This window comes from Triticum aestivum, chromosome 6B (assembly GCF_018294505.1).
Source record: "Triticum aestivum cultivar Chinese Spring chromosome 6B, IWGSC CS RefSeq v2.1, whole genome shotgun sequence".
In the NCBI taxonomy this organism is placed as follows: Eukaryota; Viridiplantae; Streptophyta; class Magnoliopsida; order Poales; family Poaceae; genus Triticum; species Triticum aestivum.
Window position 1 is genome coordinate 657215691 of NC_057810.1, and position 13939 is coordinate 657229629.

At 44.1% G+C, this 13939-nt stretch overlaps 1 protein-coding gene across 2 annotated transcripts; it reads left to right on the forward strand.

Moving 5' to 3' along the window:
* The first annotated feature begins 4387 nt into the window (after positions 1–4387).
* LOC123134741 (uncharacterized) lies at positions 4388–6999 on the forward strand. Of its 2 annotated transcripts, none has more exons than XM_044553923.1 (4): positions 4388–4732; positions 4813–5027; positions 5973–6047; positions 6633–6999. In XM_044553923.1, the coding sequence occupies exons 1-4, from the start codon at positions 4421–4423 to the stop codon at positions 6838–6840; spliced, it is 810 nt and encodes a 269-aa protein (XP_044409858.1). In that variant the 5' UTR covers positions 4388–4420; the 3' UTR covers positions 6841–6999. The 2 variants fall into 2 exon arrangements, with proteins under 2 accessions (XP_044409858.1, XP_044409859.1); XM_044553924.1 differs by having other exon boundaries at positions 4388–4704.
* The last annotated feature ends 6940 nt before the right edge of the window (positions 7000–13939 follow it).

Below are 13939 nucleotides of genomic sequence, written 5' to 3' on the forward strand. Positions count from 1 at the left end.
AAGAGTATCATTCTTATTACGTACTATGCGGTAGAAGGTTGGATATTGTTCCCGAAGAGTGGCATTTCCTAGCCACTTGTCATCCTAGAAATGTATCTCAGAGCTGTCCTGTATCGCGAAGGATCCGAAGCGTAAAAGATGTTTCTTTACCGCCATCAGACCAGACCAAAATTGCGAATCACCAGGCTTCCAGTATGCCCGAGATATCACTTTTTGGCCTAGATACTTGTTCCACAGTAGAGTTTGCCAAACAACATCCTCAATAAGTAGCTTGAATAGCCATTTACTAAGTAAGGCATCATTTTTGACGTGGAGATCCTGAATACCTAAACCTCCCTGGTCTTTTGGTCGACAAACCATGCTCCATTTGGTTAGCCTATACTTTTTCTTTTCACTGTCGCCTTGCCAAAAGAATCTGGATCTGAAGTAATCCAGTCTTTGCAGTACCCCCTTGGGAAGTTGAAAAATGAGAGCATGTAGAGAACCATGTTTGTGAGAACATAATTGATCAAAACTAGTCATCCTTCAATGGAGAGCAACTTACCTTTCCAACTGCTCAACCGTTTCTCTAATCGCTCTTCAATATGTTTCCACTCCGCATTAGTTAGACGCCGGTACTGAACTGGAATTCCCAAATATTTAATCGGGAATTGGCCTTGCGCACAACCGAATATTCAATGGATTTAATGGATGACAGATATTCAACGGAGCACGTATCAAAAATATAGATGCCCGCGATGTGGAAATCAATGGATATAAATCACCCACATGTTAGAAAGTATTTTTCATGGCAGAGATATATGGTGTGCCATTATGCTACCAAGAAATTTATCCTGACAACAACACTCTTATGGCACTAAGGTTTCAACACTTCTCTACACAGTTAAGTTATTAGCACACCTATTCGATCCACTTCATCATGTTTAAAGGGGAGAGGAGTCACAAGAACTTGAGGGAACACCACCAACATGTGATGATCAAATGATAGTGCTAACTAGGAATCACCGGGAAGAGAATAACTAGCATTTGTATTCTATCTATGAGCTTGGGATGTACCTGACACGCGTGGCTGAGTACAGATGCAAAGAGAGATGTTGAATTGCTGCTGAACAACACGAGTAGAACCCCTCACCATGTGTCAATTTGCTCCCGTCTCCTCCAATAATTATTCTATTTTTCAATTTTAACTGGAATTAGACGTGTGTGCAGCAACATCATACAGTCTAAGTTACAGAGTGCGCTGGAGGAATTGTAGTACAGCTTAGTACTACAACAAATATTGTCCGGCTCTGGCGAGGGAGGTGCGATGACAGTGGCACACCTTCGGACAGTGTTTGTAGTCGTCGCTAGGTGGTATACGGATCTGGATGTATTTTTTTTATATATTTGTTGCACTGTCATGATTGAAGATGAATATGACGGCATTTTTCTCGCAAGAAAAGTCCATTTAAAGACAAATTTTAGCATGATACCTATTACCTCCTCTTTTCACGTGAGAGATAAGGGTACATAATAGACATGAGCTATTGATTTGATTAAGTAGTGGCCTGTTTAATTCTTACGACTTCCGTCCTGGTTTATTAGTCCCTTTTATATTTTGTGCCAAATTTTGATCTTAAATTTAACTGACAAAATGTTAATGCATGTTATTTAAAAATAACATAATTAGAAACTATGTTCAATACGAATCCGACGATATAATTCTTGATGATATGCATTCATATTTTATTAGTTAAATCTCTAGTCAAAATTTGGCACAAAATATAAAAAGGACTTCTAAACCAGGATGGGGTAGTACCTTCTTACCTTCCATGTGACAAGTGAGGGTAAGAGGGAGCATGTAATTACTCTTGCTTAAAAGAGAATTAGGAAAAAAATTTAGAAAACCAATCATCCATGTGAATAGAACACTACTAGGGAAAAGCCTATACACAGACGCTTACTAGTAGCGAGGGTTAAAAACACTCGCTACTGCTACTTACTAGTAGCGCTGGTTTTTAAACCTCGCTACTACTAAGTTGATAGAAGTAGCGCGGGTTTTTAACCCTCGCTACTACTAAGCGGTCTCTACCGTGCCCCCCGGGACATGTCATAGTAGTAGCGCGGGTTTTAACCCTCGCTACTACTAAGTTGATAGCAGTAGCGTTTGTTTTTAGCCCTCGCTACTACTAACTGGTCTCTATCGTGCCCCTGGACCATGCCATGGTAGTAGCGATGGTTATAAACCCGCGCTGCTACTAAGTTTTTACCCCTCGCTACTACTAATCGGTCTCATCTGTGCCCCTCGGGGACATGCCATAGTAGTAGCGAGGGGTAAAAACCCGCGCTACTACTAAATACTGGGTTTCAAACTCTACCCCCCGGATCGCCTTTTCAGTTTTTTAAAAAATAAAAGAAAATAATGAAAATGTCAAAAAAAAAAGTTTCCCATGTGATATGTTGTATAGTTGTTGGGAAATTTGCAAATATGAATTTCGACTTTATTTACAAAATCTCTCGAGAATTTGTAAAAATGGGCATAACTTTTGCATAGTAACTCGGATGAAAAAGTTTTTTATATGAAAAATCATCTACTCAAAAAGTTACATCCAAACTTAATCGGGGGAACCCCGTTAAACATTTTCAAAATCCTCAAAAACCTAACAGAAAAAAAGTTATGGGGCTTTTAAGATCTAGAGGCTAACAAATTCAAAAAATTTAGTTTGTTTAATTTTTGTTAAATCTGGTCAAACTATGGTCAAACTAATTATTCAAGAATATTAGTGTTACTAAATAATTATTTCAGGTTTTTTGAATTTTGGTCAAATCTGGTCAAACTATGGTCAAACTATGGTCAAACAATGGTCAAACTAATTATTCCAGAAATATTAGTGTTACTAAATATTAGTGTTATTTTTTAGAACAATAGTTTCAAACTCAAACAGTGAAATGTGTGACTTCATGCTCAAGCTAAATTCCTGAGGTTAATAGGATTGACATCTTACTATTGTCAGGAAAACAACAAGTGCAGACTTGGAAACGAGGGAGAATAGAACCCGAAAGTAAAGCGTGCTCAGGCTGGAGTAGTGAGAGGATGGGTGACCGTCCGGGAAGTTAGATGATTTGGAATGTTGAGGGGTGATTAGAGATTAGAGATTAAATTAAGCAGCGATGAGGGGTGATTAGAGATTAAAATAATTCAGAAATTATAAAATTAGGGGAAAAATTGAAAAAAAAATCGGAAAAATTCAAAAATAAATAAATCAGAGATTAGAGATTAGTAGTAGCGCGGGTTCTTACCCACGCTACTACTAACAGACGTAGTAGTAGCGCGGGTAGCACCCGCGCTACTGCTATATGTTAGCTGTAGCGCCTTATTAGTAGCGCCGGCCCCCGCTACTAATAGGCCCAAAACCCGCGCTGCTGCTAGGTTTTTCTCTAGTAGTGGAAGAACACGCCCATGGAAACTACCTTCTTTTCATAGGCGAGAAGCGATGTTTCATACTATTTTGGTAATATGTATACATTTCATCAGCCAAGCACCAAAACCATTTCGAAGACTATATGTGCTGGTACTCGACTTTTCACATCGAGAAAGGACAGAAAAATACATTCTTCCAGAGATCCTTAACATAAAAAGGATTCTCTTTACACTTGAATGAGGACTAATATTATGGATAAACTACATCGATAAGGAGTACATATAAAAAATGACTCTAAGGCGCTATAGTGGGGTAACATAACCGTTATCATGCACTTGAGACTGTCAAAAACACTGATGTGACAGAAAATTAAAGAAGCGAGAGAGGGTTGTAGTAACATTTTTCTTGAGGTAATAGGTAGCTGCACTCTTTTATTCATTCATATAATGGTCATGATTACATCAGGAGATTCATTTATCCAATAGGACCAAACATCATGTTGGGTTGATTTAGCCAGATCATGTTCTGAAGAGAGAGAGGGGGTTGGAGTATCATAGGTGGATATCATATCATAATAAATGTTATACGACTATAGTATCATATATTAATATCATCTCACTACTAGGAAAAAGGTTATAGACAGAGCAATAGCAGCAGCGTGGGAATGGAAACCGCGCTACTACAATTTAGTAGTAACGCGGGTAAAAACAGTGCGCTACTACTAAAAAATAGTAGTAGCGCGGGTCTACCGTTCCCACGCTACTACTAAATATCCCCCAGGACAGCTTATAGTAGTAGCGAGGGGTATAAAAACCGCGCTACTACTATTTTCTAGTAGTGGCGCGGTCTGCAATCCCCACGCTACTACTATAAATTGACGGAATACCCCACTTTAGCAGCAGCGAAGTACCCGTGGCCCGCGCTACAGCTAGTGGCACCGCACCGCAACCTTATCTCCCCTACCTCTTGCCCCACCCCTTCCACCGCCCCTCCCCCAACCAATCTTGCCCACACCGCAGATGCCTCCTCCGCCCCCCAACGACGGCGACAGGGACGCCGGCGCCCTAACCCACGTCTCCTTCCACCTCCCCCAGCTCGTCTTCTCGCGGGCCGCTTTGGAGGAGCCTCCTTTCGCGCGCGCAGCGTGGTCGGGCTGCGGCGACCACCAGAGGTCCACCGCGGCAGGAGCTCCCTCCTTCTCCACTATGAGGCACCAGCAGAGGGGGACGACTCCTCCTTCCATCCCTAGCTGCGGCATCCAACCTCTAACGCCGATTGAAACCCTAGCCCGAATCCGGCAGAGGAGCAGCAGCACGGGATCCCCTCCAAAAGTAGCATCTTCTTCTTCCTCTGGTTCTTCTTCTTCTTCCCCGGATCTGATGCGTGTGTGTGTTCGCGTGGTTGTGTGCAGACAGTTAAAGGAAGGGGGCGGGCCATGGAGAAGCTGCAAGGTGTGGGCCTGAAGCCATGGATGGATGTGTTTGGTATGAGGATAGAGGACGGCGAGGAGGCACCGAACCGAGCGGCGGGCAAGGACGAAGTGAAGCTGCGCGCACCATCGTCATATCCCTCCTCCGCCTGCTGTTACTGGAAGCAAGCGCAGTACCATCTCATTTCATCCACGAGGTGAGGTCTGGTCCGCGTGCCCGCGAGCTGCTTGTGTTTATGCCCATATTGTTTCTCTGTTCACCGACACCCCCACGGCAGCCTACAGCCTCTACCCACCTACAATCCTCATTGTTTGTTTAGTGCTCACTAACCCACATTGAACGATTCCAGTCGATGAATGAATGCATCTGGTCCAGCAAGAGGGGAGGGTAGAGCAGAGCAGGGCATCCAATGCGTTTCTTTCCCATATACTTTTGCCTGCTTCAAGTACTAGCATATGTATGATCATCATTAGAGGCTAATCTCATTTTTGCCGGGTCAGTGGATGCTAATCATAGTTTAAGACTTTGGTCGGTCAAGTCAAGAGCAACTAGTACATATGTAGTGACATGTGATTCATCGGTCAAGTCAAGCAAGACACAACTACACTCACTCTAAGTGACTCTGCTCTCCCCGTCCGGCGCTTGCATCCACCACCTGCTGCTCAGCCTCGTCGGCCGGCAACGGAGTTTCGTCCTGCACTATATTTCTTGCTCAAATGTTGTTAGTGCTTAGGTTGTACTAGTAGCAGCAGCACAAGTACAAGAAGGGTTTCAGATTTCTCACTTGTGCAAAGAATAAGTTTAGTCAATCTAATATTCATACTTACACTGTAAATCCCTATGTACTTTCAGTGAATTCCCTTTGTAATGGTAGTGTTTGCAATGTACAATTTCAGTGTAAGATAGACTAATAAAAGACTGAAACTACAGTCCAAATCATTGTTACTTAACTGAAAATATTTAGAATGAAAATATGCACTGTAATTTAATGTGCATTTTTGCCCAGTAATGTGCATTCCTTCTCTTTTTGGTTGCCTGAATTTAAAGTGGTTTTGGACCGTAATTTTCAGTAATGTGTCACTTCTAGTTTACTTGAATATTTTCGGCTTACATGAAGGGATGCATGCTCTTCATCTTGCAGGTATGACTCATCCTCGCATTCTTACTTCGCCTTTGTTTCCTTCAGCTTCTTGATCCTGAAATTTTATGATAAATTGTAAGTACTCAGTATCATGTTCTTAAGCAAAGCTACTGTTTTTTGCTTGAATTACAGTCTATTGTTTGACCTATGTATAGTGTCAATAAAAATCTAAATTTCAAGATGGAGATACATATTTTGGTGGCATCTTACATCACAGTAATTTACAACCAAGATAGGTTTACAATGTCTTTTTTATAGCTACAGATTTTGTCGAATACACATATGTATTTTGTATGCATGACAAATACTGGGGTCAAATAGAATAGCAAGTAAATCATTCATTTTTTCTTCATATTTACTTGAAGAACTGCATGTCCTTCATCTTTGTATGCCCCATGTATTTGCTTGTAAGCTTCAACAGTGTTATCTATCTAGTCAAATATTTCAAGCATATATAGCTCAAATACACTAGTATTTCGTGAATGCACCAAAACAAGAAGATAGCATGAACACGTACAGCTAGGGTATGCATTTAGTAGGTGTTTTTTCGTTTTGAAGATTCATAATAGACTAAAAGAGACAGATAATTGAAGAAAATACCCTACTAGATCTGCACGAGGGCGCGAACTAACAAGTTTTCACTTTCTCGACTGGGTGCAGGGTGATCGACGAGGACTACTGCGGCCCGATGGGAGTCCTGCTCTTCAACTACTCGGAGGCAGACTTCACCGTGAAGCCCCGCGACCGTGTCATAGAGATTATCGTCCAGGTGATTGCGACGCAGGAGGTCCCCGGGGTGGAGGACCTCGACGCCACCGTCCGGAGTTCCTCAAGGTGGAGGACCTCGACGCTTTGTACATACATCTAGAGAAGTGGTCTGGTTAGGTTGGTGGTGAAATGCTAGGGAAGGTACCAACCTTTTGATGATGGTTTTGTGTGTCCTCGTGATCTCTTTGAATTGAGATGTTGAATGTTGCATCCATGAACACTGCAAGTGTTAAGATGGTTCTGTGAAATTTATTTTGCATTGGACGTGTCTCTGATCTCCATTCATGAATATTGCATCTATTTTTATTTTTTTTAATTCCTAATTTGCTACTAGTAGCGCTGGGAAAAAAGTGCCCTACTAGTATTTAGGATACTAGTAGCGCTGGTATTGTAGGCACGCTACTACTACTTCATTAGTAGTAGCGCGAGTCTGTAATAGCAGTAACGTGGGTGGCACACGCTGCTACTCACAAAGTTAATAGTAGCGCGGGTATCTCCCACGCTACTACTAACTATTAGCTGTAGCGCCTTATTAGTAGCGCTGGTCCCCGCGCTGCTGATACACCTAAACCCCGCGCTGCTGCTAGCCTTTTCCCTAGCAGTGTCTATGATACTAATATATGATACTATGCACTATGAAAGTTGTATGATGCACTAGTATCATATGCATTATACTATTATATGATACTCTCCACTATGAGTAGCCTAAATGATCATGCTGCTAGCTACAGGCCCGTGTCGGACGTTGCTCCACACGTGTACTTTTCATCAGAGCACAAGCTTCATTATTATTATTTTCGATCTCAACGGCAAGGAGTGAATAGATAAAACTACCACTTTTCATGTTAGGGTTCTAAAGAACTACCAGTAATTTGTTTTTGACTAAGAACTATCAAACTCAGCGTAATCTGTTTCAAAAACCCCAAACTGCATGTTGCTAAGAAAATAAACAGGTTTATGATAGGTCGGGCTCGCATCTAAAAGAACCGTCTGTTTGACCGTTTGCTCGACTGTTAAATGACATGTGGATCCCACATGCAAGTTATCTCTTCCTTCGTCTTCTATTTCTTCTACCCGTCTCTCTCTCTCTCTCTCTCTCTCTCTCTCTCTCTCTCTCTCTCTCTCTCTCTCTCTCTCTCTCTCTCTCTCTCTCTCTCTCTCTCTCTCGCGCGCGCGCGCGAGATGGCCGTTCGAGCCCACCAATATGCTCCAGCCTCCTCCACACGAGCTACGTCCAGCCGGCTACCAGAGGTCGTACAATAACCCCCTGCAACTGCAAGAACCGCAGCCGCATGACAACGTCCTAAAATCAACAGTTGCAACCTTTCAGAAGCATAGCAGTGTGTGATGCCAATTTGAAATCAGTGGCACCAAAATATTGCACTTAGCCGCAAAACCACTAGCAGGCTGGTCGAGCGGCGAATTGCGTGGCCACTGAAGGCTGTTTTTGAGGGTTCCTCTTTAGATCTGATGGTTGTTGCCCGCCGATCATACTAGCAAGGTCATGGGATGCAACGGGGAAGCTCCTTTGCATTCAATAGTGAGATGAAAGCTAGGGACCACTATTTGACGCAGAGAATATGGTTGAGCGGCGGTAGTGGTGGCGCCATCACATCAAGACTATGCTATGCTTATAGCTGCTGGGATCATGGAAAAGTGGTGGTGAGAAACTTTATTTAGTGGCGCTTCTCAAGTACCTGGTCTCGAGTTTTGGAGTGAAAATCTTGGGTCTGACCGATTTGGTTATACCTGATAATGATGATATTTTGTGACGTGACCTTGTTGAAAGCATTGCTTGGATAGGCTCAGACTTGTTCTTCAGGGTGAAAACTTAGAATCTGACATTTGGTGGTTGGATTCGGAGATGGAGGTGCTTGAGCATCGTTCCCTTCCTGATGACGCTATTGTTGCGAAACCTCGTCATCATTGTAGTGTTGAAACATGGTTGGTGCAGATATGGTCGTTGTTGTAGTTTATTGATCGCTTCAAGTTTTTTCCCCTTGCTAAGGCATAGCTTTTATCTGATAACTTTACTATTTGCCGGCGTGTTTAGTTCTATGTGTGGGCGTTCGTGTTGGCTACGTGCATCCAAACTTTGCAAAGGCCAGATGTGTACTTACTGTGTTTGTATTTACTTGATGCTTCATTTCGATTCAATAAAATGCATCTGTTGTCAAAAAAGTTACTCCCTTCATTTTAGTGTACAAGATCACTTCCTTTTGCTGTGTCAAGTTTTGACTTATAATTTTGGTCAACGCAATATGAATTATATGTAATAAAAAATATATCATCGGAAAGTTCTTTGGAAGATGAATCAAATAAAGTAGTTTTTATGGCATCGAACTCACCTTTGTTGGTAAAATTAATGGTCCAAGTACAATATGAAATTGCCTTGTATAATGGAGCAAGTACTACTATACAGAATTAAGTGGAAGAGGCTGAAGATGCAGATGTCTGAATTCAGTTGAAATAATCAACAACTAGTAGCCAAGCACCATCCTTTTCAGCTACAAATTTTTTATGTTCATAACATGGCAGGCGTATTTGATTTCCCATGACCGGTCGTGTATGTATACTCTCTGGTGTTATTAGATCTGTGTGATGCTATTGAACTTGTTTTGAACATATCGTTCGTAGGGCGCAACTTGTCAGGGCGTACCTTGAACATATGTATTTGATCGTACCGCAACTTGTGCTACATAGATGAGTCATTCTTCACAGTGTGGTGTATGGAGTATCTTTGTATGCGTCGTTCAACAATTGTGACGGTTTTCGCTGGGGTTTTGTTAATTATCCGGACAATTACCTTCTTCTTAATTAATGGATCACACAAATCTTTGCCTCCGTTTCTAGAAAATAAAATTCCCATCCACAATAAGTTGAATGATTGTCGTTGCATTTACTCATAATACAATTGAGCAAAAAGTAACTACTAAGAAAGTTCGATAGAGAATTTTGAAGTTGAATAAAATTGTTATATGAATTGTGGCAAACCGACTATATTGAAATGGAAGAAGGAGCTACTAAAACTCGAACAAACACAACCATTTGTTCAAGGCCGGTGATACTACAATGATAACCCAGAATAGTTGTGCAACCCAAATAGGACTAGGAATCATCGGGAACAAAACAACGTGCACTGTATGACTGCCTATAACTGCACCTTGAGATTGCATAGCTTTCGTGTGGGAAGATGCGAGTGAACGCTTCAGACCTTGGATTATTTCCAGGTTGATGCGGATGACGAGCTTCTGCTGACCATCCACCTTGAACCCCTCTTCATGCCTCGATTTGCTGTTGTTCCTAGGGGTTCAATGATAGCTAGCCCTTCAATTCAGGAACTGCTTAAGATGACTGCATTCGAGAAATGGTAGTAGCCCTTCAATTTTACTAATGGGCAGTACCGCAGTTAGGGCTGGAAAAAAAGCTCGAAACTCGCGAGTAAAATGAGTAGCTCATGACTCGGCTTGAATTGACTCGAACTCGAAGAATAACGAGTCGAGCCAAGCTTTACTTTAAGATCGTTTATAGATCAAGTTAAACGAGCCGAGTTCACGAGTACTCATGTAACTCGTTAGGCTCGGTATAAAAATCAACCACCCAGCACAAAATTGCATCCCAGACCAGCCGCATAGGCACAACTCAAGTCCCATACGCATAACACTAGGCCCAACCGCCCACGAGACACACGACGTGATTCCGCTCCTTCCATCCCTAGCGAAATAACGAGAAACTAGTATGTCGATCCCCCTATCTCCTCTGTTTTTGAACCGTGAGTTCATGACGGCCCTAGTGTCGTGTACGCCCACCTCTTGGGTCATGTACATGTTACTAACTTGCTGATTATTGTGGTCTTCTATATATGGAATTCGGGTAGTGTACATGTTACTGATTTGCTGACATGTTGATGGTACTAACAATTGTAAGTTAAGGTACTTACAATTGTTAAGGTACTTACAATTGTAAGGTACATGCTTAATATGCACATGTTACATTCCAATTAATAATTTTTTATCATATTTATAAGGTTTTATGTTCATACGTATAACAAGCTTCACAAGCTAAACGAGCTAGCTCGCGAGCTATACGAGTCAAGCCAATCTTGGATTTGAACTCGTTAGAGTAACGAGCCGAGTTGAGCGAGCTCGTTAACGAAACGAACTCTAGCGAGTCGAGCCGAGCTGGCTCGACTCGGCTTGAATTCCAGCCCTAACCGCAGTGCAATATTTCGCTTTGCAAGAATCACAATATTATTTCATTTTCGAGACGATATCACTTACTAGCTGGACACAATCAGTAGTGCAGAGATTGGAAGGAAATGCATACAGATTCATACTAGAATGATATAATGAATATTTTGAATTTCATGGTTAATTTTTTTGCTCTCATGCAAAAATGGTCAGTCTCTCCATTTCGAGTGCCTCTTTATCCCACTGTGTCCTTCACCCTATTTCTTTGTCCAAACAGAGGAAAGACTGTTTTACCATAACCTTTAATATAGTGCCTAGATTGTGAGCAATTAGCCAAATCTACACTATAAACCAGGGTTTTGGTTACCGCTCGAGAAATTCGATTACCGGTGGTTAACGCAGATCTCGGTGCCCGGGAAATCACCTTACCGAGCAAAATATCCTGATTTATTCAATTTAAATGATTTTTCACTGAAATTTGAATGAATTTTATCTGGAATTCTGGATTCAAAATTCATTGAAAAATTTCATTCGGTAACCACTCGGTATCTGTCGGTTACAGCAGTAACCGAAAATTTCGTTGCCCCCAAGATTTTTTTCATCTGGGATCCAAAACCTTGCTATAAACCATCTTGTTTTTCATCATCCTAGTTGTGCTAATTCATAACCTTAGACATCATCCAACCCTGAAAAAAAAAATCCAGTTATTGTACTCGGAAAACGCGAGAAGCTTGAAGATGTTTGTAAAGAAGATTTGTCCCTGATAATTTCTTATAAAACGGATGTTCTGTTTAATTAAATAGGCAAATGCTCTGTGTCATGATGATGATTTGCTAGCCAACATCTGTAGCAGGCCACTGGTAGCATGCAATCCTAGAACTGAATCTCCCCTTCCTCCAGGTCATCAACGCTGGGATCAGAGATCGGCTGTTGCTGCTGCTGCTGCGGCACTTCACCATCGTCTTCAGCCTTCAGGAAGAGCCCAAGCTGCTGCAACAGGCTGGGAGGAACACCAGGCCGTCTGTGTTGGCTCACCATGTGCTCGATGTCAACGATGCCAAGCCGCTCCATGTCCGCTGGGTGTACCCTGTGGCTGGTCATGGCCGACCTCTCCGTCTCCACCAGCTCCTGCCGGGCTTTCTCCCTCGCCTTGGACCTCTCCTCCCGCCACCGCTTTTCCAGCGCTACGGCGATCAGCTCGCTCATTGGCCTCGCCGGAGGCTTGTCGGGGAGCTTTTCTGACTCTGCATTCTGCACCACCTCCGGTGCAGTCTTCGATGATGGCAGGGAAGAACCATCATTGGCATTAGAAAGATCAACTGATGGTGTTGGAGTTGGACTGCTAAGCTTCTCTGTTTCTCCATTCTGTACCACCTCCGGTCCAGCCTCCAGCTTCCCTGGTTCTGCATTCTGTACCACCGGTGCCTGGCCAGCAGAATCACCGTTCACCTTGGGAAGAAGTGCCGGAGCTGGGCTGCTATGCTTGCCTGCTGGTTCTTCATTCTGTAAAGGTACCACCTCCAATGCCGGCTCCGATGGTTGGGCAGCAGAATCGTCGACTCCGATGGCCTCCAATGCATAGAGCTGATGGAGCTAGAATGCTAACGTTCTCTGGTTCTGCATTCTGTATCACCGGTGCCGGCTCCGATGGCCGGCCAGCAGAATGACCATTCACCTTGGGAAGAAATGCCGGACCTGGAATGTCAAGCTTCTTCAGTTCTCCATTGTGTACCACCTCCAGTGTTGGCTCCGATGGTGGTGCAGAATCGTCAATCACTTTGGAAGAAACTGCTGGAGCTGGGCTGCTAACCTCAGGAAGAACTGGCGGAGCTGGAGGGCCGTCGGAGTGGTTGTCTGACGCTGAGCCCGAACCAGAGTCACTGGAATCACTGTCGGACCCGATGTCTGGGTCTGAATCAGAATCAGAATCGCTGCTTAAGATAATGCTTGGGATGCGGCTGATTACACCAGCAAGATTTTGGATCACCACCGGCGAGGCGTCGCCGCAGATGTCGACATACTCCTCATTATCCTCCTTTTCGGCGAGGCACTCCTTCTCCCTCTTTTCAGCGAGCGCCAAGTATTTCTGCGGCAGCGGAGACAGCATCTTGTCGACTAGTCCGGTTGCATTGAAGACGGCCGCGTATTCAAGAATTTCAAGTTGGAGTGGCGACGGGGCGGTCACCACGGGAGACACGCCGGGGCAGATATCGACGCGCCTGCCATTTTCGTCTTCATTCTCAACGATCTTGCTGTCATCTTGCGGCGGCAGCGACGGATCCCTCGTTTTGACGAACTTGTCCACGTGCATCTTTAGCTCGAACAGGGCCGCGTCTTCCATGGCGCACACGTTTACCTCGATCTTGCGTCGGCCGCCATTGCTCTGCTTCGGCAAGAGCTCGACGGCGGGATCGGACAGTTCTGCCGCTACCGCCACCAGGCTGAAGGCTAGCTGTTGGCGCTCCGCCGAGGTCATCTTGGGCGCCTCTTTGTGCTCCGCCAGAGGAGTTGTCACCCTCCTCTTGCCGTCGTCAGCCTTCATCGACACATCGGATGGTGGTTCGGCGCCCAACAAGGGTCGCCCTTCTTCCTTGCCGGGCAGAGCCGCAAGGCCGGACAAGGAATAGAAGGCGCCGCACCACCGCGGCAGCCCTCGGCGGCTCCGGGGGCCAAGAACCGATCCGCCTTCTCGAGCAGGCAACGGACAGCGACGAGCTCCGCCCGGAATCGCTTGCGAAGCAAATTCCGTTCCTCGCCGCACATCTTGCCGACGGCGAAGACCTCCTTCCTCACGTCGAACGCCTCACGTGTGCGCTTCATTCGGTCGGACGAGGGAGTGGGGGTTGTGTTTTCCGTGCAGACTGATTACTAGGTAGGGGAGCGCATGCTGTCATTGAGTGGATGACAGATATTTGGTTGCACTGCACGTACGTATCAAAAACATAGATGCCGGCGATACGGAGATCAATGGATATGAACCACGCACATGTTAGAACCTATGTATTTTTC